The 27,765-nt window shown below is 34.7% G+C and overlaps 1 protein-coding gene across 33 annotated transcripts in view; it reads right to left on the bottom strand.

The window, feature by feature from the left end:
* The window catches only part of WDFY3 (WD repeat and FYVE domain containing 3), a 301,952-nt gene that overhangs the window by 44,893 nt on the left and 229,294 nt on the right, over nucleotides 1–27,765 (bottom strand). For 19 of the 33 annotated variants that reach the window (XM_078366917.1, XM_078366915.1, XM_035293366.3 and 16 more), the window contains 13 exons: nucleotides 26,740–26,922; nucleotides 25,394–25,551; nucleotides 24,200–24,277; nucleotides 22,549–22,776; nucleotides 16,413–16,463; nucleotides 13,971–14,139; nucleotides 10,966–11,129; nucleotides 7,386–7,534; nucleotides 6,132–6,252; nucleotides 5,509–5,594; nucleotides 3,861–3,941; nucleotides 1,644–1,698; nucleotides 1,259–1,378 (listed from right to left, as the gene is read on the bottom strand). In XM_078366917.1, the coding sequence (XP_078223043.1) occupies nucleotides 1,259–1,378; nucleotides 1,644–1,698; nucleotides 3,861–3,941; nucleotides 5,509–5,594; nucleotides 6,132–6,252; nucleotides 7,386–7,534; nucleotides 10,966–11,129; nucleotides 13,971–14,139; nucleotides 16,413–16,463; nucleotides 22,549–22,776; nucleotides 24,200–24,277; nucleotides 25,394–25,551; nucleotides 26,740–26,922 (1,643 nt within the window). The remainder of the gene's footprint in view (nucleotides 1–1,258; nucleotides 1,379–1,643; nucleotides 1,699–3,860; nucleotides 3,942–5,508; nucleotides 5,595–6,131; nucleotides 6,253–7,385; nucleotides 7,535–10,965; nucleotides 11,130–13,970; nucleotides 14,140–16,412; nucleotides 16,464–22,548; nucleotides 22,777–24,199; nucleotides 24,278–25,393; nucleotides 25,552–26,739; nucleotides 26,923–27,765) is intronic. The other 14 variants (XM_078366923.1, XM_078366921.1, XM_054253172.2 and 11 more) reach the window with 1 other exon arrangement.

Below are 27,765 nucleotides of genomic sequence, written 5' to 3'. Positions count from 1 at the left end.
AACCGCATTTCTTTTGGACTTCCTGTCTCTTTAAAAATCTACATTTTCTTTCTAACTTTCCTTAATTGACTGAAATAAAAGATATTTTCATTTTATCAATCTTTACTCCTGATCTCCTCTTTTCCTTCTATTACATTTATTTATTGTGTATTGGTATGCATATTCACCAACAAGCAAATATATAGATTCACACATCAAATAAACTAATGTACACCCATGCACATAGGGTGGATTTCCTTTCATTCTTTCGTTAGACCAAAATTTTCTGAGGATAGAAGCTATATCCTTCTCCTTAATATGTTGATATATAAAAGTTCTGAAAGGATAAGCAGACATGATTCTAGTGAATGAGAAGGTCCAATGAATTTCTGAATTTTAAAAACAATCTTTTTGTTTGTTTACCTAGGGCTAAGTGTCTTTTCTTTTGCCTGTTATGGTTCATTTCTGAACTAATCAGACCTATATCAGACAGGAGGCAAAGGAAGAGAGGAATGATAACATTCATATACATCTATCTGCTCTTGATTTTGAGTCTAAAGTCATACCCCTGTTGACTTGTTGGAAATCTTCTCCCAAGGCTTCTTGGAATAGTATAACAAATTTCTTTTATGTGGCAGGAATATTTTGTAGAAGAGTTACTTTATGTTTTTCTAATAAATGCTTCAAACTACAGAGATGGATTCTGACATCCACCAATAGATGCAAATTAATCAGCACTTAAAGAAACTGAATAGACATTATGAATTATGTCCAGTACTCAGTAAATGGGTCAATTATCCAAACTTTTTATGTGTCTGTACTAAATGCTTCTCATCTATTTGAATTAAGTGCCTGTGCCTATTCAGAACACTAAACTACAAAGCAAATCAAATATTTAGGCAACCATAGTTTTTTTTTCTTTTCTTTTTGGAGACAGAGTCTTGTTTGGTCAACCAGTCTGGGGTGCAGTGGCACAATCTTGGCTCACTGGAGCCTCCACCTCTCCAGCTAAAGCAATCTACCCACCTCAGCCTCCAGAATAGCTGGGACAACTGGGCTCCGCCACCACACCTGGCTAATTTCTGTATTTTAAGTGGAGACAGGGTTTTGCCATGCTGCCCTGGCTGGTCTCGAAATCCTGAGATCAAGTGATTCGCCTACCTTGGCCTCCCAAGGTGCTGGGATTATAGGCATGAGCTACTGCACCTCACTTCAATTGCAGTATTTTAAAATTATTTTTGAAAATGTGTTCTACTTAGGCAAAAAACTTAAGATTTACCTCTGAGTCATAATCTGCAAGGATCCAGGGAAAGACAGGATACTGCATGAGATCATTATATGATCTGCCAGCCAAAGTGTTCAAATGCATCAAATATTGGAAGTTGCTGATTTCACCTCTCTGGGGAAAGATCAATATTCATTTTTGAGCAATCAATTATTTCCACTACGTTCAGCTTTTAAAATTTTATATGCAAAATGATATAAAGGACAGTTTCTTTTTAACAGAAATCAGAACAATGAAATACTTTCTTTTCCTAAAGAGAATGAAAATATAACATTTTTTCTGTGGTATACATTTTATGGATAATTAAAGTGCTTTTAACTGTATGACTTCTACTCTAACTATAGACTTCTGAGAAAGCTTATATATTCGTTAAACTTACCTCCCATCTCTGAGTCACAGACTTCTCTCCAACCAAAGTGCTAAGCAACCCAGATCTAAAAGCAAGACATAATACAATAAATTCCAGGCAATAACATTTTAAATCTGAGAGATTATACAGTTGAAAAATTTAAGTCACCTGGTCCAGGAATTTTTCAAACTATGGAGGATCTATTAGTGGATCATAAAATCAGTTTAGTGGGTTGTGATCAGCACTTTGAAATATGAAGTAACAGAACTGAACTGAAGGAAACAGAGGAAGGACATCAGAAGGCATCACATATAATAAGGTAAAGTATTTTTTTGTGTGTGAATTTTGTTTGTTGAGTGTTTATGATTCCATTTATATGTCCTAGGATGTAATATAATATATATTTTTTACTCTAGGTCATATTCAAAAGAATTGGAAGAACACTGATCTAGTTAAACTTCTGTTTTCTTTTTGGCTTGCTGCAGCCTCTGCCTCCCGGGTTCTAGCGATTCTCCTACTTCAGCCTCCCAAGTAGCTGCGATTACAGGCACTCATGACCAAGCTCAGCTAATTTTTCTGTTTTTAGTAGGGGCAGGGTTTCGCCATGTTGGCCAGGCTGGTCTTGAACTCCTGACCTCAGGTGATCCGCCTGCCTCAGCCTCCCAAAGTGCTAGGATTACAGGTGTGAGCCACAGTGCCGGGCCTTCTTTTTCTTTTTAAAAAATATTTTATAACTTATTTTTTGTAGAGATGGGGTCTTGCTATGTTGCCCAAGTAGGTCTGAAGATCCTGGCCTCAAGCAGTTCTCCTAACTTGGCCTCCCAAAATATTGGGACTATAGGCATGAGCCATACTCTAACCATAGTCTTCTTTATTTTTACTATAATTACTAAGTAAACAGATCCAAGGATACTTAACTAGAATAACTGAAATATTATATAATATTCTGTACATAGCAGGTACATAGTACATTAAATAAGCTAATGAAAATATGATTATTGTATAACAGAACAGTCATTGCTGTCCAGGTCAGCAATGTATAAATTTAAAATTTATTTTTAAATAAATAAATTTTTGGGGGGATAAAATACTTCCTTAGAATGTTATAAAATCCTATTTAAGGTTTAACAGCTTTATAATACTGATAATTAATAACTGGTCATGGAACCAGGAGAAAGTATTTAACTATATATTTTCTTTTCTGAAAGTAAATTAATACATTTGTAAACCTTAGGTCCTAAACACATTCAGCATGACGATACTATTTTCCACGTCTAGACAGTCTTTCCATCAGGCAAACTGAATGCACAAGATATTCTTTGGAAAAATACCCATGATCATTCTTCAACATTGTAAGGAAGGGGACACATGAAATGGAAGATTAAAGTTGGAAACGAATTCCTGTTTCTTGCCTCTGAGCTCTTAAAAGTTCTTTAAGAACAGCTAACTCAGCACAGAGAGTAGCAAGAACAAAGAAATAGCAAGTTTAAGATTATCTGGGGAGGTAAAAGTAGTAGCAATTTGCTTACAAGTAGAAAAAAGGCTTATGTTTTTAAGGAAATCTTTCACTTCCTGTATTTATGTTAACAACACAATTACTAGGAGCAGAACATGTTTCTGGGTTTAACAAAAGCATATATTTAGCATTGTATTTGTTAAGGATTGGCACAGAAAAATAAAAACAAAACTTAAAGAGAAATACACAATATATTTAGATGCACACAGATTGGAATCAAATTTTATTTACAAATTATAGAATCTCTAGTACTTTTAAAAGTCATTTTCCTGCATGCTCTAATAATTAATTTACAGCCCCAAAGCACTGCTTCTTTCCAGTGGATTATAAAGGGCTACCAGCTATTGAGTGATATAAACAGAGCTGGGTCTACGGATTCTTGAAATGGCCATGTCATCTAGAAGGCCTTGCTAAGATGAAACACAACTGTAAAGAGCATAAAGGAACCACTGATAGGTCAGAATACATAAAAACAGAAGTTTAAATGTAAATGTCAAAAAGCAAAATTTAGAGGAAAACCAGGAAATGTGCAAAATATGATGAGCAAAGGAGTAATGTCTTATGGTGGAAAAATCCTACACAAATTGATAAGATCTCAAAGGAAAATATGCAAAAGATTTTGCAACCACTTGGGGAAAAACACTCATTAAAAATGTTAAATAATACTGTCCAGATATGAATCATCCCAATTTCACTATTAAACTATAGTATGCAAGGAACAAACCACCTACCCCTGCTCCACACTCGTGTTTGGTCGTTGCCCAGATACAGATTCTGAACTGTCTGTTAGAGATGGCACTACAGCCAAAAACCTGAAAAATTCAAAATAGCATAAAATTGCAAATGAAGTTTCAGTCAGGATCTAATGGGAAGCCTAAGAAAGGATGATTTGTTTAGATGTTCATAGTTGCATCTACCCTCCCATAACCCACTAAATGGCAGGCAAAAGGAATATATAATAATTAGAATACCCTTTTGGTTATAAAAAAAATATGATGACGATGTCCAAAGCTAAATATAAAGGCCCATAACAAAATCTATTATTTTGGACTTCTCTGAATAGCAAAACACCGTTTTCTTAGCACTGAAAACAACAGCACCTTTAGAAAGTAAAAAATTAGATAAGTAAAAGTGAATCTCAATCACTTTACTTAGCTCTTCCCATATGTGAAAGGAGTTTGGGGTTACCAATCAACATCCATAGGCGCTTTATTTGAAGAACCACCCTCATTTCCCAGGTGCTCACAGGTAATATTACTGTACTGCAATGAGAAGCAATGTTGCATTGTTTAGTTATTCCACATGGAAATAATTTGAAATATAAACTTGTCTGTAATAGAGGGACTGCCAGGATCTATGCCACCCTTGAAAGAATAAGAGAATGCCTCTCAGCTCTATGGTTAGTTCAGAACAGCCTTATTATCCACATATTCAAGAGAAATGCCTTTTAAGTACCAGAGATGAGTGTTGTTTTTCCTTTAAAATTTTTTTTATATTACTTTGGGAAACAGCATCTTGCTCCATCACCCAGGCTAGAATGCAGTGGTGTTACTGCAACCTTGACCTCCTGGGTTTAAGCAATCTTCCCACCTCAACCTCTCATTACAGGCATGTGCCACTATGCCTGGCTAATTATTTTATGTTTTATAGAGACAGGGTCTCACTATGTTGCTCAGGCTGGTCTTCAACTTCTACACTCAAGTGATCTTTGGCCTCCCAAAGTCTTGAGAACATGAGTGTGAGCCATTGTATAGTATGGCCTGTTTTTTCACTTAAAACATAATTTGTAAATAAAGTTTATTAAAGATAAAAATAGGCTTAGATTAGACTATCTGATTTATCTCTACTACTTTTTCAAGGATGAAGGTATCCAACATCCCTTCCATAGCCAGAGAAAAGCGCCTATCAATTACATTTCTAAGGGAACTCAGTCCTTGCATTCAATAGCAAGAAACAGCACTGGCTTCACTTTGGTAAACATAAAGAAAGTCTATTCTGAAAGTAAAGTTTTATTTTTAAAGCTACAGTTTCATTATCCTTTATATTTAGAGACACAGGACTTAGTGATAAAAGTAATTTTTGATGATCTCCACTATAAGTTATGAGGAGGAAAAATGATATGTCACAACAGAATTGCATCATTTTAAAAGAAGAATAATAGTTTCAAGAGATTGGCAAAAATAATACAAATTATTTTCTTCAAAGATGTTGACTCATGGATCTAAATTCTATTTTTAAAAACTAGCTCAACTTTACTTGGTATATTCTCAGGAAAGAAAAATTAAAAATTAAAAGAAGAAAAAACTTGCTAAACTGAAAAAAGATTTCCCCTTCCGTCTCTTCCCATGATAGTATACAAAGTGTTCCTTATAGCAAGACCTTTGATAGACTTTGTTTCTAATTCCTTTCTGAAAGGCAAGGAGGTAATTCCGTCCATCTCCAGAGAAAACTTCCACAGCAATTGGCTGAAATGATCAGAGAGAAAAACATTAAGAAAGAAACAGAAGTTCACAAATAATTTATTAACTTTTCCACTAAAAATTTCTACAATGTTCAAGAAGTTAATTTGCTGACACTTTTAGAGTCATGAATTCCCTAAAGATTACGTTACACAATATACAGATATTTCTTACTCTGCTCAATTTATTTATAAAGTCTTTAATATCAGAATAAAAATTATTATAAAATTATAATTTTATAAAATTATACTAAGGATGTAATTTTTGTATTAGAAGAAAACTAAAATGTTGATTTGGACAGCTACAGGTAAAGATGGATAACAAATATAATCACTCAAATTTTAGCCGGTGTTTAAACAAGAGAAATGCTTTATACAAAAGTATGTATCCATGTGACCTAAGTCTGTCTGTAACCAAATCTAAGGATTATTCTAAAGAGTAATGTGAATCCTATAGAGAAGTTTCATGGCACATACCAATTTTCAAATAATACATTTTCAGAATAAAGAAACATGATAAATCAGTACTACTAAATTGACTCACCTGCAGGAGATACCTCCTTTTATGAACTTCCTTGATGTCTTCATATGCAAAAATGCTGCATGTTCTCTTCAGTTGACTAGGGCCTTGCCTGGCTCCTCTAGGGATAATTGGCTCATGCATACTATAGGCAGCCAAGAGAAAAAGCAAGTAAACAAAAACACAGTAAGAGATAAATTTACTGTTCCACAAAGGGTGTGCTAATTTTAAACACATGAACAGGATAGAGAAATAATATATATCAGAATTTTCAGTTAAAAATTATATTTAAAAGAAGAATTTGTTAGCTACCTGAGATATAAGGAACTCCCTTTGATGAATATAATTTTTAAAATCCCCTTATTATGGTCAGGACCAAGTTATCTACAAGACATGGTTAGCATAGCGCTTCAGCTCAAATACTTTGGTACCCAATAAAAAGTCTTAATTTATTTTAAAATCAGGAAAAAAAATCAACTTTTAGGTAGAAGAAAATGTTTTAATATATGATTATATATATATACCATTAGTCATAACATATACTTTAAAATATTCTTGTATGAAAAAAAAACTCATGAAAGTCTTCATGAAACCCTGATTGTTGTTAAAAGTAATTATTTGAAATATCTTGTAGGAATGAACTACAGAAACAATGTCTTTATTCAAGGGTGCTAGGAAAATGTTAAAATAGAGAAGCAGTCTTGATCTTTTAAGCTTTAAGCTTCTTATCTTTCTTCTAGCTTGGTCTGTCTCCTGAGTTTTCCACTACCACTACCATTTCCATCACAGGACTGGCAGAAGAAAAGGAAGATGCCTACAACTCAGTCAGTAAATGTCTGCTGATGCTTCAGTCATGCTGTTTCTAGGGTACTCTGAGTACCTGGTGATGTTCTTTCATTTTTAAGAGTATTGTACAGTAATCTGCATTTTCTTTATGATTCTGTATCTGCTGGTGTATTTTTTAAAAGGACAATTTATAAATTCAGAATAAATTTTAAAATACATATATTATAATATAAATAACTTGGTGTCTAATGCTATTAATGCACAGAAATAAATTTTATTTGGCTTTCATCTTGATAAACAAGCCAAACATTTTTCATTATTACCTTAAAATAACTGAATATCATCTTTGTGATATGTAATAGTGAATACATACAAACTGAAAGATAACATTGCCTATATCACAATTTTTTAAATAAAAAAGAAAACTATGCAAATATATTTTCTGTCTTCTAAAGATAGCCACACACTGTGTCTCTTCATTCCTTTACTTACTTTGGAGGTAACGTTTCAATATCTCTTATTTCCCTGGTTGCTGTCATGGTAAATCCATCAATCACATAAAAATGCTCTTTACCAAAAAGAAGCAGCCCCTCACTGGTATCCAGGCCCTGGACTCGAGCACAACGGTACATGTGCTGGATCTATAAAGAAGCCCATAAACATTTATTAATATAGTTTTTTTGTAAAGATCAATTTTTGTTATACTATTATGGTATCCCTGGAGCTAAGCATATTAAATCAGAGTTTAAGCATGTTGAGAAGAATTAGCTTAGGTTACAGTCTGATTTGAAACTGACCCGAGTAAAACTAAACAATTCACTCATACCCATCCACTCATCCACTGGTTCCATCTCTCTCAACATTCTGGGTGTACTTTATGTAGGCCAGGCACATATGTGCTAGCTTCTAAAAGTAAAGAACATTAGAAAAGGCTCTGCTCTCATAAAAGGAAACAGACACAGCAAGATTGGCAGGAAAGGGAATTGAGGCATACATGTACAGAGATTTGAATAGGATTGTGTTCTAAGTGAGGCAAGGTGATACAGAGTGAAAATTGCAGGGCCTGCTAATGTAGGGTAAATTTCCAGTTCTGCCAACTTTGAAGACTCAGTCAAGTTTCTAAATTTCTCTGAGCCTCCATGTCTTCTTGTAAATTTCGAATTGGCTTGTTAGAATTAAGTGAGATAATGTACACAATCAGGCTTTCTCTTCCATACAGTTTACCTTCTTTTTCCATAATACCCCCTGGAAATGGAACTGTAGAATCTGTTTCTGTTCATTCCCTACCTGGATTCTGCTCCCTGTAGACTACTGTGCTACTGCAAAAAGCCAAGCTTGGCAGAAGTTATATTTTCCTCATAGAAGGGAGGGTTGCTAAATATCTCAATGTAAGTATTGTTTTCTCTCCAAAGGGTAGTATCCAATTCTTTGTAAAAACTCTTCCTCACTTAAACATAGTTCAACATGAGTCAAGACAAAAATCAGTCATTAAATCAGAGCCAAACAAATGTCAGTTTGAATACATTTCCTGCAGTATTAAAACTTAAAACTAGAGCAAAAAATGTACTCATAAGATTAAAAATTTTAAAAATGAAAGCATTATAATAGGTTTTCTAAAATATCTAAACATAAGTCAATTTTCATTGCTACATTTGATCAATCCTGAAGTACTTTATTTATTTATTTATTTTTTTGTGACATCACAGTCTCGCTCATTGCCTAGGCTGGAGTGCAATTGCGTGATCTCGGCTCACTGAAACCTCTGCCTCCTGGCTTGAAGTGATTCTCCTACCTCAGCCTCCTGAGTAGCTGGGATTACAGGTGCCCGCCACCAAGCTGGGTAATTTTTGTATTTTTAGTAGAGACGGGGTTTCACCATGTTGGCCAGACTGGTCTCGAACTCCTGCCCTCAGGTGATCCACATGCCTTGCCTTCCAAAGTGCTGGCCTCCATGAGCCACCACATCTGGCCTAATCCTAATGTACTTAATGTACTTCAAAAGTATTTGAAGTACTGGTATTATAGGCGGTGGCTCATGCCCATAATACCAGTACTTTGGGAGGCCGAAGCAGGTGGATCACGCAGTCAAGCGATCAAGACCAACCTGGTCAACATGGTGAAACCCCATCTCTGCTAAAAAAGACAAAAATTAGCTGGGCATGGTGGTGTGCACCTGTAGTCCCAGCTACTTGGGAGGCTGAGGCAAGAGAATTGCTTGAATCCAGGAGGCGGAGGTTGCAGTGAGCCAAGATCGCTCCATTGCACTCCAGCCTGGGTAACAAGAGCGAAACTCCATCTCAAAAAAATTTTAAAAAAAGTATTTCTTTTGCAGTATATGTGTCTATACGTAATACACATATACACACATATATATACAAACATATACATACACACACACACACACAGAAAAAATTTTGTTTCCTAAGTGTATGGTTGGATGAATTTTCAAATGCTAAAAATTTGGTGTGACCAGCATCTAGACCAAGAAACAGAATGCTCCCCAGTTCCTAGAAGCCTCTCTTGTGCTCCTTTCATATCTGGTGTACTTTTATAGTTACATGATCTTTTCTTTATGTATTGTCATTCAATATTAATTAGGGCATACATTTGAACAGAACTGTTTTGATTATACTCCAATTTCTAATGACTACTTCTTAGAGGGTAAGATCTCAAAGGTTATACCAAGATCTAATATGACAGGCAAAAGAACATCCTTTAAAAAGGTGATATTCATGACACATTCAAAACATTCTTTCCCTTGTTTATTCAACCAACCATTCCTTCATTCAAAGGCTTACTGGGTGTCTATTATGCAACTGGAACTGTGGAAGACAATGAGATAGGAATAAGACAGTTTGCCTATAAGGAGCTCAACATCTAGGACAAGAGAAAGATACTGGAACGAGTAATTATGACATGATAATACAGAGTGATACACATAAGCCATCATGAAAGTATAGAGGAAGGGTATCTAACCAAGCCTGCGCCAGTAAAAGTCAAAGAAAGCTTCCTATGTTTGATTATTACAAACATCCAGATAAATGTGATTATAATACACAGGATTTAATAGGATAAAGGTTATGCAAGTAAAAGAAAGAGGAGCATTTTGGCAGAAAAATCAATGAGTGACATGTTTGCATGTGTGTCCCGTCCTCATCTTATGTTGAAATGTGATCCCCAATGTGGGAGGTGCGGCTTTATGGGAGGTGTCTGGGTCATACCAAACAACACCAAACAAATGGTTTGGTAATGAGTGAGTCCTCACTCTATCTGTTCACACAAGAGCTCCCTCTCTCACCATGTGACAAGTCTGCTCCTCCTTCATCTTCTGCCATGAGTTAAAGCTTTCTAAGGCCTCACCAGAAGCTGAGCAGATGTTGTTGCTATGCTTGTACAGCTTGCAGAAGTGTGAGTCAAATAAATCTGTCTTCTTTATAGGTTACCCAGCCACAAGTATTCCTTAATAGCAATGCAACATGGACAACCATGATGAGTAAAGTGCAGAGTGAAAAACACACAACATGGTGGTGTAATAACTCCAAGGTATACCAGGCTGCAGGGGCTCAGGCTACAAGACAGTCAGTGGAATGTGACTGAAGAGGTCAGCAGGTATTGGAGGTTGAGTGAGAAATAGGAAGGTGATATCTTCTCTAAGTGAAAGAGAGCAGAGGCTAAATAATACAAGGTTAGAGGTGACAGTCCAGATTGGCTGAAGCTGCCTGTAGGTGACACTGGAATTATGGAGATGTAGAAAAATACAAGGCCAGATTACTGAATGGGCTGTCTACATGGATTTGAAATAGAGAATTATGGCAAGATTTGTGATATAGAGGAAGACAGAGAATTAGGTGCCAATTGTTAATACTGTATCTGATGAAATCTTATGCTATTTAAGGTTTTAGGGAAGTGGGAGATGAGAGAAGTAACGTATTGAACCCAAAAGGCAGGCTTAAAGCTATATTTTATTACAGAGGCTAAAGCATTTACTTTCCACAGCTACCCTATCAACTCCTCTTGTCTTAATAATATGTTCTGAAATATTTACAATCCTTACTTTTCAGAAGCACAATACCTTTTCTCCTTCCTCTAAGAGGCGCAGTAAGGTAGCATTATCTGTTTTCTCCTCCTCTTCTATGGAGCTGCCCTCGACAATCTGGTCTTGTAGCTGTTCCTGGTTCTCCTCATCTCCTCCATCAGGTGCAGATCGGGAGCGTTTTAGAGGAGGCTTGACCAAACCTACAGTATAATAACCAAGAGGGCCATGTGGCATTGTAAGAACCATATAGGGAAGCAGTTTAGTCTCATGTAGTTCCTTCTATAGATTTCCAATTTGGGACGATTCTGGAAGGTATAGGGAAGTAGCACATTCAGTGGTTAAGAACATAGTCCTCTGGAGTTAATGACCTTAGAAAATTATTCACCTTTCTGAACCTCAGTTTCTTTACAAAACTGGGACAAGAGCCAGGTGTGAGCAACATAACAAGACTCTGTGTCTTAAAAAACAACAACAACAACAAAAAAAAAAAACAAAAACATCTCATATAAGTACACTTCTTAGATGATTGTTGGAGGACTAAATTAGGTAATTCATGTAAAGGGCTTAGCATTATGCTTAATACATAATACATTTTCAATAAGTGTCAGGTGATGATGATAACAGAAAGCTATAATAGTAAGAATGGTATAGCTTAGGTAGGTGTCATTAAGGGGACACCATGTATAAATAATCAATTATTGCCACAAATAAAAATAAAAATAGCAAATTATAAACATGATTATGGCTGGGTGCAGTGGTTCATGCCTGTAATCCCAGCACTTTGGGAGGCTGAGGTGGGCAAATCACCTGAGATCAGGAGTTTGAGACCAGCCTAGGCAACATAGCGAAACCCTATCACTACTAAAAATACAAAAATTAGCCAGGTGTGGTGGTGCATGCCTGAAGTCCCAGGTATTTAGGAGGCTGAGGCAGGAGAATCACCTGAATCTGGGAGGCAGAGGTAGCAGTGAGCCAAGATCATGCCACTGCACTCCAGCCTGGGTGACATAGCAAGATTCTATCTTAAAAAAAGTAAAAAATAAACATGATTATAAGATATGCCACATACTTGGAGGGCTCTTGAAGACTATTTCACAAGTGGCAGTATGGTTTTTCATACATGAATTAATTTGATCAAAATACAGGTCAGAAAGAACAGAATTCTTTATAATACAGGGACATATGATTTAATTTGCAGATTAAGAAAACATTTTACTACCTACATTTTGACAACTTTTTAATAATCACAGTAGGATAAATTAAAATCAGTTGATAGTAACCAGTGAGGATCCAAAGTAAGAGAAGTCCTCAAAATACACTCTAAATCACATATTTTGATTAAATTAATATTCTTTGTGCCACCCAAAATAACATCATACCTGCCTGTTATAGTTGCTCTAAGCACTTTGGAAAAGCACAAGTCAGCCCAAGTCTTATCCTTTGAATATTACTTATCAGAGGTTCTACTTTGGCTTGAGAAGAGCATTGTTTTCATATATGAACAAGTATAATAAATAAGCAAGAGAGATCAATTCCTGCAGAGAACATCCAGAAGGTGGGAAGGCTTACAGCTACATTATTTTTAGTTTAATGAATCAAAACCTCCATTTCTATGTCTAGCATAATACCTTGTGTATTTGTGCTTTTAGTTCAATTAGAGATTAGGAAATCAGGCCAGAGAAGTTAAGAGCCAATGACCCAAACACAAATAATCTATCAACTCTGTGGATTATATCTTACCTTATATCCAGCAACAGCTTTGGACCAAATTCAATAACTGTGCTGGTGCAATGTCAACAAAATTAGGCTTTAACCTCTGTTCAACTCCTAAAAGTTTCAATGCTTTTACGAAAATGTTGGATCAATTATGAAATGTTGAGTAAGTCGTAGTCATCACATGAGAAAACAGATGTGTTGTAACAACAGGAGAAACTGATCACAATTTAAATAGTGTTTTTCACTGACACAGTCATATACTATCAGTTTCTATAACAATCTGAAATTAATTTTTAATTTATTAAATCACTGCAACTAATTTTTAATATACCATGTTTGAATTTTAAAACTAATGTTTAATTAAAATCTTAATTTATGTTCTGGGGCTTTATAGAATATGCAAAGACTTTTGAATTTGAGTGAATCAGAGGCTTAAAAAAAGATTAAAACAATGGATTGATTTACTCTGTTGAACTGATTGAATCCTCATTCTGTGCTAGTCATGTGTCAAAATTTATAAGGTTAGAAAAACAATCTCTCTCTGAGAAAAACTCAGAAATTAGAGAAAACATACAGCAGTGAAAAATCACTGAAACAGCTGTAAAAGACATGAGCTAAGTACTATCAGTGAACAGAGGAATTGCAGAAGACTTTAGAGAAGGATGATTTTATATATGACCAGTGAGTTTAAGACTGAATAGGATGTGTTAAGGTAGAGATAATGGAAAAGCTGTAGAAAAGAAGAAAGCATTTCAGGCTGAGGGCACCATGTGTAAAAATGCAGAATCTGAAAGTCTATGGACACTGCAGTACAATTCATCAACTACTCAGCTCTTAAAGTTTTGATTTGGAATAATCCCTCTCAACTCATAGGGGAAAAAAAACATTATTCCTTACTACTGGCTAATACGCACTAATGACACGTTTAGTAGTTATTTTAATTTTATAAATATTTATTTAGCTATTAAGCCATTAACCTAAAATATCAAATGCTAAGACACATGTTTTCAAGACCTCCTCAGGCTGTGTCATGAAAAAATACATATGGATATTAAACTATCAAGTGCCATTGAGGATTCTGCGAAATACAGTAAAAAAACCATTAAGCCAATGGGCACGTGCCATTCATTTGCAGGCAATAAACAAGAGCAAGTCTCTTTAGTTCTGATAAAGAAATCAATCTTTAAGAAGGGTGAGATGGTAAAATATGTATGGAGATTTTTAAAGTTGGTCCTACTGTTTATAGTTGCTCAAATTTTTGTATGAATTCAAACACAAGAATCTTCCAAAATCACTTTTAATCAAAATCAAAAAGGCAGGCTGACCTTTGACTTTAGCAATAGTGTCTTCCCCATGCTCTGGTTCTTGCTGAGCAGCTTCGCCTTCTGAACTCTCCACAATGGTGTCTTGGACAATGGCGGGATTGCCAGAGGCCAGTCGCATGTAGTACTCTTTACTGTCATAACTGACGGCTCTTCTGTATCGAGCAGGTTTCTAAGAAATGACAAAAGAAAATGACTCAGATAACTATCACCAAGAATTAAAACATAATATTCTTGAGGAAAGGTATGGTGTCAAGGTGTATTACCTTTGTAAAGGTGCTTTTCATAGACTGTATGTATATACAGTAAATCCACACTTTTGGGTTAAGTTTCTCTATTTTAAAATACCATAGGTTTTTAAAAGACACATATAAAACAACAGTATTAGCAATTTTATTCTTCCTGAAATAATCTCTAGACAAAAAATGTTTATGTGTTAGTGCAGTGTGTCTTCTTTGGTACATGAGAAAACCTCCCCCTCTGGTAAAGAGAATGCTCACTGTTGAAGAGCATCAAACTACAAGGAACCTATCTAATCTGTGTGCAGCCTGGAACTTTGCTTCCAATGCAAGTGAAGTAATTAGGTCAGGCCTCAAGGTCTATACGTTCAGAATAACCAGTGTGAGTGTGTAGTTCGGATACTTGGAGTTGGAGACTCAACTACCCTCTTCTTTCCTATATCCCCAGGTTTCACTGAGAATGGCCAAAACCTTCTTCAGGTATGTCTGAGAGTCCTGACTGAAAAAGGAATCAAAAAGTTTTATGCCAGGTGACAGTCTGGTTAGCTTGCCACTGCAAGCTGCTATCTCCAATTTGCTCATTCTCATTGTCTGTTGTGTAAAGGAATATGATTCATAACTAACTCAACTAAATGAGTAGAGTAAGAACATATAGCAGTCCATTTTGAAGAAGAAATTCATTACCTAGAAACACAAGGATTTGATGTTTTAGAACATGATACATGAATGTTTCTTTTCTTGATTAACCGTTATTCTCAAAACAGGTTCTCCAACTGACTTAAATTGTTTTCCCCCTAAAATCATAGAAGATGAGAAACTAACATCTAAGACTATAAAATTTCAGTCAGAGGGAAAAGTTTGTATGTATATGGGTTCCTCAGATCAGAATTAGACCCAGACTATGGATTAATAATTTTAAAAAGATGAAATCTGAAACATGCTTGAAAACCTTCCCCTTCTAAATATGACTTTACTTTTCTATAAACAAGAATACATAATTTAAAAAATTCTAATGTCCACTCTTCAAACTCAGTCAATATGCATTACTTACAACAATACCCTTTTCAAACAATATATATATATATATATATTAAAGTGATTTCCAACTCAAGTGGTAAACAAGTGTCCTCTGGATGGGGCATGTAGAATAAGATAAGCCAAATTTTAGATAAAAAGATAACTAAGTGAAGCCACATTAACCTTCTTTAACTTCAGGTACAGAGCAAGGAAATAAAGGGAGTGGACAGTGAACTGAGGAATGACATAGCAAATAAGAGACTGAAAATACTACTTGACATAGGAAAGTATTAAAATGGTGTAAAATTATATTACAATTTGGAGGACCAATCTGATGGGTAAACAAACAAAACACTGCACTATTTTTGAAAATGAAAGGAAGGTAGTAAACTTTGTACCATAAAAATTCTTCAATATGAGGTATGACAAGTATTTTCAACTCAAAATTGCTAATCTTTAAAAAGATAAAAGCATAGTTAGTGATGGGCAAGACAATGAATTAATAGATGTGGGACAGCATCTACTTAATTACTGATTTCATGTACAGATTTAAACTTGACCTATGAGAACTTTTCTCTAAATATTTTGAAGCACACTTCTGTGTTCTAAAGAACTACATTTTTTTAGACTGAATTATGTACTTTCTGGAATATAAGAACGATGATTAATTTTTCTACTAATTAAAATAAAATTTTATTTAAAAAAGTGATCATACACTTTTAGTTTCCATTAGTTCTTTCTGATTGAAAAAAATAATTTTAAAAGAGGAGACATAGTTGTGTTCTCAAAATACACACTTCAGTATTTAGAAGAATTAAAAGAGTAACAGAAAAGTTGAAGATGCCAGGCTGCCCATTACTAACATGCCTCATAATTTGTTAGTTTACGTGTGAAGCAATACACGTTGTTTTTTTTTTTTTTTTTTTTTTTTTAGTGAGAGCAGTGAATACTCAGCCTGTTAGTGAGCAGCATACAAACCCTAAAAAGAGATAATTAGAAAAAGCTGAGAAATAGTAGAACATTTCTCAGCCCGAATGAAACCAACTGTTCAACTCTAAAAAACTTACAGGAAGAACAAACTGAAAGTCAATCATGTAAGTTAGTCTAGTCTACCATGCACTTAAAAAAGTCAGAAAACAAAAACAAACTCTAAGTAGTTTACATTCTTTTACTGTAATTTGTGTTTTACCTTTTGAGGAATATCATCAGGTGTCTCAGGCTGTTTACTTGGGATCTCAGACTGAAAACAGGGTATTAAGTGTAGACATATCAGAAAAAAAAACATAAAGAGGAACACAAAAATAAAATTTTCTTGAGGATTATATGAAATATGAAAGATGTAGTTACTTAAAGAAAATTAATATGATAGCCTAAGCAGCTTAAATAATCACTTAGCATCTTGTAGTTACTTTCTCATAAATCAAAAGCAGTGTGAAGTAAAACTTAAAATACGCCAAATGTCTCAGTGGTACTGAACAGGATAAACTCTTACAAATCACTCACACAAAACTTCAGCACAGACTGCCCTGGACTTGGATGATTTACAGGCAACTCTTTACACCATTTCATAAAAACCAAAAAGCAAACTTAAAATCAGGAAATTAGAACCTACTGCTAGCTAGTATCTTCCATCTTTCTTTCCCTGGGGTTATCCCCAAATCTGTGTTGTAACAGGAGCAAATGGCTGATTTAAACTACCATTTACAATACTCCATACCACAGACATCACTAAGGGCAAAATTAGTGAAAAGGAAGTCCTCCCTTAAAAACACAAGGACTGACTTACTTCTTTCACTACCTTCGCCATCTCAGAAAGGCTGAAAGTGGAAGGTAGACTGGATCATCAGCCCCCAGATTATAAGTTTTTCTAAAGAGTACTTTGAAAAGAACTAGGTAGTGGCTTTATATTTTATTTTCAGAATAAAATCCTGATTACTAAGAAGGCAATTCTGTTGAGCTGTAGCATGTGGCTTCATGTAAGCACACAGATAGCTACAGATAATAATGCAACCAAGAACTGCTTCCAAATTTTCTTCCGGTTCATGGTTTATATCTGGAGACGATTTCTGGTACCTTTCCCTATAGTAAACATGAGGAGGCAAAATGTTTTCACAACTGTTTGCTTCCCAAGGCAAAACAAACAATGGACCACTAGGTATACTTTCAGATACTTCACAAGGTTTTAGTGAATCTTTCTTTTTAAAAGCAAACTTGTAAAGGTGTATCTTACATTGAAAAATAATCTTTAACTTCTAATTAAAGTTCTTTATCTTGGTATGGATTTAGATGGTAAAAGTGTAATGTATATATTTGTTAAAACTCACTGACTAGACCATAATAAAAGAATTTTAATGACAAAAACAGATCAGAAAATCCAACATTAAATAAAGGAAAAAAATCACTGAATGGTACACTTAAGATTTGTGTATTTCAATGTATATAAAATTTCCTTCAGTAAAAAAAAAACTGTAAACAAATATTGAACTCATAATGCGCACATGAAAGTGAAGAAAACTTATTCTTCAACCCACACTGAAGTTGAAAATATATATATATATATATGGGACCAGGAGTGGTGGCTCACAACTGTAATCCCAGCACTTTGGGAGGCCAAGGCAGATGGATTGCTTAAGCTCAGGAGTTCAAGACCAGCCTGGGCAACATGGTGAAACCCCTGTCTCTACAAAAAAATTTTTAAAAAAGCCTGGCATGGTGGTGCATGCCAGTAATCCCAGCTACTTGAGAGGCTCAGGTAAGAGGACTGCTTGAGCCCAGGAGGTCGAGGCTGTAATGAGCCAAGACTGTCACTGCACTCCAGCCTGGGCAACAGAGCGAGATCTTGTCTTAAACAAACAAAAAACCAAGATAGACTATTGGATAAATATGCAACAAATCAATACAACAAAACAGACCAATTACTAATGTCACAGCTAACTATGACATTACTATATATGCTCGCAGCCAGGATGCAGGCAGCGTCTACTAAGTATACCCCATATTTTTCCTGGCAGCATATGGTACAGTGCTGATTTAATACATATTTGCTCACTGATTGATTAACTGGTTCTTATTTTACTAAAAAGCCCAGCACTCAATAGTAAATATGTTATACCAATAATTTTAGCAATATTTGGGTTTCCTTTTATTTTAAAAAAGTATTAAATTATTACTATAATTGTTTACATAGAAACATATTTTTCAGTCAGAATTTGTAGGAAATAATTTCATAGTTCTTTTACTTCAAATTTTCCTATAATGTTGGCAATGAAATTTCCTAAATGAGTTGCTTAGTTTCTATGAGTCTTGTGACATGTATACATTATATAAAAATATATGTTGAGGCAGCCACAAGAAAATCTCCTAGTTACAAAAGGAACCGAAAAGTTGATTAGCTTCCTGCCCCTGAGTAACCCCAAATTAATAGGTAGACAAGGTCTTCACCCTAATGAACTTTGCAAAGAATAGTAAATGTGTTTGAGATTATTATTCTGTAAAAATAAGGGAATTACAAAATTAAAGCCTAATTAATATTTAAATATTTTTAATGGCAAAATATGCATTATTTTCCTCCCTTAGAATTCAGAGGAACAACCTGATTTTGAATTTGCAGTATATCCCAGACTTACATCTTATACTATCTATATTTATTTAAAATACAGAATTATAGTATAATTCATTATAGCTGTTTTAATTATGAAAATTACTCCCTGAGGAAGGTCATTGTGTGTAGAAGATAAATCATTTTTATTTGAGAATACAGAATTTTCCACATGTACTTAATTTTTCTCAGGATATTGGTAATTATTATTACTATTTTTATTACAATAATTTTAGTTGATCAACTTTCAATGCTTTAAAGTCTGAGGATGTTCCATATTCTATACACAAACATCCAATTTAAAATCAAGTAACAAAATTCAAAACTTAGACTAGGTAAGCTATTTTCTATACAGTATGTAAGATTATCAAAGTTTAAGAAATATAACTTTAATGAGTAAAACAAAAAAAACACCTGATTTATTTCTAACAAATCAAACACTTTTAAACAAGAAATTAACTTTTTAATCATCACTGTATTCTTCAGCTTAAGTGACAGGACAAAAAACGCAAATGTTACTGAGAAACAATAATTATTTTAATCAATAAACAAAAGATCAAATCATTTGCCCTTGCACCAGGTAAAGTCTTTAAACTATCAAGAGGCTTCAAAAGCAACTTTTAGGTTGGCACAAACCTATTATATCACAAAAAGTACTTACTATATTAAACATGCATGCAAGGAAGACAACAAATTTATGGAAGTTTAAAGGAAAGGATTGATCTCTAACTCTAGGAGCCAATATTTTTTAATATAGATTAGGGCAGAGGTGGATTTACTATGAAGTTAGGTAGCTTAAACTTTAGTGGCCTTGACTTCCATGAGCCACTTTCAAAATCTTGGAAACAAAGCCCTATTAATTTTATATTCATAATTTTGTACTTTTTTTCTTATAGAGACCTTTCCTAAACTGTGTAAACTACACGGCCCGTAAAATTGGATTTGAAGCCATTATAGTGAAAAAGTTTTAGATTTAGGAAAATTCTATATAATGCTAAAGAGAAAGCAATGGAAAAAAGTCTGTAACAGAGTGCTGCCAGTTCATTCACTCAATATTCATTAAGTATGAGGTACTTTGTTAGCCCTAGAGAGACAAAACCTAATATGGAATACATTCACTGTCAATGGATAATGTCACAAAATGGGTAAACATTAGAATCTTTTATTTTTCAAAGTGATTCAACTACTAAGAGACTGTTGAACTGTATTCCTACCTTATTACACTACTTAGTACTTAGTAGTTGCAGCCAAAAAGGGGGTTCTTTAACTACTCTAGGTTTCAGTTCCTCATCTGTAAAACTGGGATAACAATATTAACTGTACTTCAGAGGGTTGTTACGAGGTTGAAACAAAACACATGTAAACTGCTCTGTGAAGAATTTAGCTTGGAGCATCCAATCTTTTAGCTCCCTGGGCCAGAAAAAGAACTGTCTTGGGCCACACATAAAATACACTAAGACTAATAGCTGATGAGCTTAAAAAAAAAAAAAAAAAAAAGGCAAAAAAGTTTCATTGTTTTAAAAAAGTTGATGAATTTGTGTTGGGTCGCATTTAAAGCGATCCTGGGCCATATGTGACCCATGGGCCTAGGATTGGACAAGCTTGATCTGGCTTACTGTGTTTTATAAATATCAGCTCCTCTTTTTTGATTTGATGGTAGAATTCAGTGGGATAATAGATACTACTTCTTTTTGAAAATTTGTTTTTAACATTGCCAGAATGCATATTCTGAAAGATACAAGTGGACATTTAATGGCATTCCAAATTTACAAAAGATGTAAACTACTAAAACCAAAATCAAAATTATTTCAGCAAATTTCATCATAGCACACTGGCCTTGACCTGGACTTGTGCATGAACTACACAGCATGAATTCTACATTGTGTAACTGTCTCTCCTTCCTGACTGCTTTTTCCTTTTATGTGAAAGTATCTCCAACATTTCTTAACCGTCTTGTATTTTCCAATATGTAACCCATCTGTTAAAAAAATAAGTTCCATCTGGTGTATACTTATTTATGAGAGTGTCTGTTTTGATTTCACAGGCTGGTGAATTCCTTTGCCTAGGTAAAATGCTGATGTTGTAGGTGTGAACTTTTAATAGCGTACTTTGCTTTTACCTGATACAGAAGTGTAAATATACTTTTGTAAACAAATGACATTATTACAAGGAAGGAAAAGCGTACAGATAAAAAATATCATGATTATTATAAAAATAATTAAAAAGTATATGCCTCAGTTAAAGTCAAACAGTGAGTTGGTCATGTGTTTGAGAGAGCATATTTATATTTTAATATTCCTGAATGGATTCAGTTTAAGTAAGCATTCACTCGATAAGAAATATTTTATCGAATTGCCAATGGCTTAAATTCTCAATAGACTGTTAGGGAAAAAAGATTAAAAATTAAAAGATCATACTGTTAATTTGCTCTTATAAAAGTAAGTGCTAGTAACAGGCTGCAAAAATATGAGTATATTACCTTTTTTACACAGCTCCAAGATTAGAAATTACAGTGCTTTAAGGCACAGTTACATCAAATACGATACATTCTTGACAAAACTGAATAGCTTTGAGAAAAGTAGACTTTAGGGAGCTATCTTCCAAAATCTTAGTAACTATTAGTAGGAGCTAAGACTCACCTATATTATTATTTTAAAAACTTTACTGCTAATTGAAAAATTAATTAACATACTCAATGCCTCAAATACTTAAAAATTTTTATGCCAAGAACGTTTAAAATTTACTGAGAAATTTTGAAATGTACTATACATTACCATAAATCATAGTCACTATGGAATGCAATAGATTTCAAAAAATGCATTCCTCCTATTTATCTGAAACTGTATCCTTTGACCAACATCTCTCTATTCTCCTCACTTCTCGGCCTCTGGCAACCATCATTCTACTCTTTGTTTCTGAGTCGGATTGTTTTAGATGCCACATACAAGTGAGATAGGTCAAGCAGTATTTGTCCTTCTGTACCTGGCTTATTTCATGTGACATAATGTCCTCCAGGTTCATGCATGTTGCCACAAAGACAGGCTTTCCTTCTTTTTTTTTAATTAAGGCTGAATGCTATTCCATTATGTATAAACAGCACATTTTCTTCATCTATTACTCTGCTGATGGACGCTTAGGTTGATGCTAAGATCTGTGTTAGCATCAGGACTGAGGTTAAGCTAATCAGTACAAGATAAATGGAGCCAGGGTGTTTGGCAGAGAAACAAGAGGCACTGGAACAATTCAAGCTGCCTCACCTTATATGATCAGAGCTACTTAGAAGGTTCATGTGTTCTAATACAGAATGCTTATTCTGGACCAGACACTATTCTGAGTACTTAACTAATTTTAATGAACTTAATCCTCTTAACAGTCCTATGAGGTGGGACTATTATTTGCTCCAATTCAGGCATAATAAAATGAAAACCCAAAGAGGTTTAACACCCTGTAACCAAGCTACAACAGCAAAGTGGCAGAGCCAGGTTTTAAATTTGGGCAGTCAGGCTTTGGTGTCTGTGATCTAAACCACTTCATTATGATGTCTCCTTGTTACACTGTTGGATCTTTTCATCCCACCCACCTCCACTCTGAAGTTATCAGTTTAAAAGAGTTTGAATTTTTAAAATTAGCTATTTGAGGTAATTGACCTAACAGAGAAAAAAATGCTTATAAAGGAAAATTAAAAACTTGAAAGAGCCACTGTGATCACTGAATTCTGCATACTCACCGCCACATTTGTCTCTTGTTCACTTTCTGGCATATAAGGGTAATGGTTATAAAACATATCGTTTCGCACCATCTTTTTCCTCATCCTGCAGGGCCCTTCGGTCATCTCTAGCATCCACTTGTCGAGGTGGGAGCCGATGGGAGGGCCCCACAGCCCGCGCTCCCGCAGCAGCTCGCATTCGATCTGGCACCACTCTTCTGTCACGTACTTCAGGGCATTCTGCTGACGCTGACAGGAAAGAGTACAAGTCGGTTTTCAAACAAAAGCAGGAGTAACAGTAACAAGTCTACAAGCCACTGAAAATCAAGTTATTATTTGGAAACAAACACAATCCACACCATTTCAGTTAACATTATAAAAGTAAAATTATACTTGTTTATGGTAAAAGTAAGCAGCTTTGTTGCAGAAGGTGGACTTCTTAAAGCACCAAGTAAATGACAGACATGTATAGGTTAGAGTATGCAATATGGTGGAACAGAGAGTTGAAAAAAGCTTGTTTTTCTGGCACAGAAAAGATGGTAGTATTACTATAAAAATATACTGATATGGTTAGCTCTATGTGAGTTAATAAATACATATAGTAATTTAAGGATACACCAAACTGGAAAATAGCTACCACAACATGAATGGGGATATTCTAGGAAACCAGATAAAGAAATAGTGCCAACAGATTTGACTACTGGTGAGCAAGGTAAACATTTCCAGAGATTTTAGATGAAGAATATAAAGATGCAGCACTAACAGGAAACTTGATGTTCATATAAAAATAAAAGAGAAAACATTTTCTTCTGGCCTCTGAGATAGATCCAAACCATTTTACTTAAATGAAAATTATGACACAGTACAATTCTTACCTATCAAATGACAAATATGTAACATTTCAATAGTAGATAATAACTAACTTTCCCAATGATTCATGGAATATAAGTATACAAAATTTAAATCTAAAAATAAAGACTTCTAAAATATAACTGACAGTAAAGATTACTGAGTGAATAATTATAAAATTACCTATCACAGTAGTACTTATATGTTCTTTGGTTGGGAAACTAAGGATCTAGTGTCATATCCATAAAATACTAGCAGTTAATCATTCAGAAACCTTTAATAGATCCAAAATAGCTACTCTGGGAATTAAATATTTAAGATAAGCGTTTGAGTAATTATGAATTCACCAAGAGAATCTCAATGAATTTATTTTTCACTGACATAATCGCCAAGCACTTTTAGTGCAGTAAAAAATAATTTCATTTCATCTTGTAATTTTTTACAATTTCAAGAGACTTCTCAGAGACTTTGATGCAAATTTTTGCAATCTCCTTGTTAAAAGTCTGAAAAAGAAGGCTCATTCTTACATTTTTATTAGGAACAAAGACATGTAACATGTCAGTAGTGAATGTTAAGAGAATTCAGCTGTGCTCATTTTCAGCTTGCTGCTTTCTGAAATGCAATTTGTTGACAAAAGATTAAAATTTTCTATCCTAAAGTCAGTAGCCAAAGTAGCTGACAGCAGGGATAATTAAAACCATCATCTGATGATGAAAGCACTCCAGCCAGTACCTTAAAATGGGCAGAAGATACCAGGACAAACAGAGGCATTTCACATACAAAAAATGTAAAACAAACCATTATGATGATTACATATGCTTACCTCCTGATATTCCTTATATTGTGTATCTACTAAGTCACGAACAACAGCAATGTGAGTAAACATCCACTGCGAAATCTCCTAACAATGGGTGGAAAAAGAGTCTTAATATTTCATGGATTTCTGAAAAAAATAGTTACTCTTGAAGTTAATGCTAAACATTGGTTAAAATTCTGCCAAAAGCACCCAAACAGAAAACAAAACCCAAAAATTTGGAATGAATTACATTATGAATCTAATGGAGGCCTGTGTGGTGGACACAGATCTGCAAGCTTTCCCACTCCTCAAACCCCTTCACGGAAGGGCTTGCTGCCCACATTTCTAGGATGCTGTCAACACTCTCAGGGATTGCCTTTGCTGCAGAGGGCTGACAGGGTGCTCCACATCCAACCACTACATCTAGGGGTAAGAAGACTCACACATTTCAGCTTAATGCAGGTCAACTCTCAGAGGATATTCTGTCCTCAAAGCTCCATTTAAGGGCTCACTTAAAAGCCCCAATTAAGGGCTGAGGCTGTCACTAGACCAGCATTGCAGCGTGACTTTCCCTATATCCAATCCTGCTCTTTTCCCTTCGACAGGTATTGATCCCAAGGGCACCCCCAATATACATTCTGCACACTAAACTCCATCTCAGAGTTTGCTTCATAGGAAACCTAACCTGATGCATGAGATGGCTGACAAACACTATTTCTCTCAGACCCTTTTCATAGCTGCCACTTTGATTCTGGGATGGTGAAGGAAGTAGGATGATGAAGAAGTTAACACTGGAGGCAGATGAGCTTTTTAAAAACCATCAATCACAGGCATACATAACAAGTTTGTAAAAATTAAAAAAAGCTTGTTTGGCTATTGCCTTTAAATTTATATAATTATTGGTAATAACAATATTGAAAGCTGGAAAAATTGAGAGAAAATTATCGATAGTCTGATCATATATCAATCTCTAAATTTCATCGTGCATCCAGTTTTAAAATGGTTATAATGACATGGCACTCATACATAATTTTATCATAATAAAATGAGAGAAATTCCCATAGTCTGGATTACTTCTATCTCTATTTTAAAGCAAAAATACAGAAAAGTTTCATTTCTAATCAATTGCTTGTACATGTTAAGTACATTATACCAAATACTACAACCAAACCTTGGAATATAAATTTCTAATAATAACAATCTATAAAACTAAAAAAGTACCTGGGTGGAAAGACTGTGTTTATTAAGACCACTTTCTTTTCGATTCCTTCTTGATCCTGTTAACTTGGAAAGACCAAAGCCACTGCTGACACGGGATAATTTGGACTGTGTGGTGGGCACTAAAGCTTCTCCCCGACTTATGCATTTCTTTTCATGGGCTATGAAAAATTTAAATTAGATTATTTTATAATTTCTCCATGTATTTATGAGTCTTAATTTTAAAACTTTCATATCTGGTTATAAACTACAATCCTGCAGTGAACAAAAGCAGCACATTTTACAGATACAGATATTACGTTTAGATATCATAAATTAATTTATCGGTAGTCTTGTTTAACGATGATTGCTCACAAACTACTGTATTAGCTGAACTTATAGTTGGTTGAAACCTCACAGCTCTGTAATAATATCCAATTTTATTTTAACTATAATGAGTTTCTGAATTAATAAGAATTCATAATCACCTAATTAAAATCTTTGGTGTTGGGTATACTTCAAAACTTAGAATGTTTTGGATTTTTTTTTTTTTGAGAGGGAGTTTCGCTCTTGTTACCCAGGCTGGAGTGCAATGGCGCGATCTCAGCTCAGTGCAACCTCCGCCTCCTGGGTTCAGGCGATTCTCCTGCCTCAGCCTCCCGAGTAGCTGGGATTACAGGCACGCGCCACCATGCCCAGCTAATTTTTTGTATTTTTAGTAGAGACACGGTTTCACCATGTTGACCAGTATGGTCTCGATATCTTGACCTTGTGATCCACCCGCCTCGGCCTCCCAAAGTGCTGGGATTACAGGCTTGAGCCACAGCGCCCGGCCCGTTTTGGATTTTTAGAAGGCTATATAGCTTACACACTGTAGATTATATAATGACACCAGAGAATCTACAGTAATAAGTTATACTTCTAGTACATTAATATCACTGCAGCAAAATACATGAATATTCCCATACTAAGTAGGACAAAGAAAAATAAGTTAGGTTCTGCTGTGAAGTTAGTTTTGACATCAAATTAATGAAAAACCTTGGGTTTTCACAGCATTTTGAATTTCAAAGTTATAGTTAAGGGATTGTGGATCTGTTGCTATGACAGTGACCACACTAGAGCTCTTTGCAATGTATGATATTCTGAATGCATAAATGCCTGATGTATAACATACCTCGAATATTAAAAAAAAAAAAAAAAAATCCAAGAAAATATCTCAGTATAATCATTCTAGAATGGTTACGTTTTATTTTCATTTCTATTGACTTTATAGTATCTTTTTGGCAATGCTATAATTACATATTTAGAGTACACCCATATATAACAACCACACGTAAGTCTCATGGTCACATGATCTCTGTAGGCCTTACCCAGATGGTTCTGCCAGCACTTCAAGCCAGCTTCTTCAATGAGTGGCCTGGCTATAGCTATGTCCACGTGGCCCCTTTCATTCACAGGCAGAGTTACTTTGAAAAGCTCCTCCAAGACTTGTTTCTTACTATGTATCAATTCAGTCCAAACTCTGTTGACAGCTTTTATGAGAAGCTGACGCCCTAGTAAACAAACAAACAAACAAACAAAAGCAAGCAAATGATCAAAACACAGTATAAGGTTAGTTTTTATTTTTCTTCATGCTTACAGGTAGGAATTTTGACTACAGTATTTAATTGTAAAAAACAATGCTCATATTGTATCTAGCCCAGTGAAAAGGTTATTCAGATAACTAAAACTGTGGTTGCCTATTTAGAAGATACTAAAAAAAATCTTTATATGCACACAAAATAACATTTTTATTTATAAAATTAGAAATTATATATATGTAATTATCTAACTTTTTCTAGATAAAACCTTATCCCCCATTTAAAAGTAATTTTTCAATCTGAATGTTCAAGGTGAATTCAAAACTAAGTATTTTACACAAAGAAAAAAATATTTTGAAAAGACTTTTACTATGAAATTCATTCTTGCTTGGACTCCTTGTTTGTATGCCTGACTCCTCCTCTAGACCTGTCAACCCTCAACAATCACCTGAGGACCTGTGATAACAAGCTGCTAGTCCCTAACCCCAGAGTTTCTGATTCAGTAGATCAGAGTAGGGCAACAGAATCTGCTTTTCTGCCAAGTTTCCAAATGATATTGATATTGCTATTCTGAGGACCTTGCTATAAGAACCATAGCAAGGTGAAAATAATCACTACATCCTTGGTGTTTAGGGTTGAAAACATTTTGGTGAAAGAACAGAGAATAAATTCATGTTTAAATGAAGGAATGAAATTAAAATGAGTGCTGGGCTTCCAAACCATGAAATCATATGTAAAACTATCACACAGTATTTCTGGGGAGACAAACACTATGAAGAGTGATTTTTATTTATCACTGAGCATGTAGAAATAAAT

The sequence above is a fragment of the Callithrix jacchus genome, chromosome 3 (genome assembly GCF_049354715.1).
Source record: "Callithrix jacchus isolate 240 chromosome 3, calJac240_pri, whole genome shotgun sequence".
NCBI lineage: Eukaryota > Metazoa > Chordata > Mammalia > Primates > Cebidae > Callithrix > Callithrix jacchus.
This window is presented reverse-complemented; position numbering and strand designations above follow the sequence as displayed.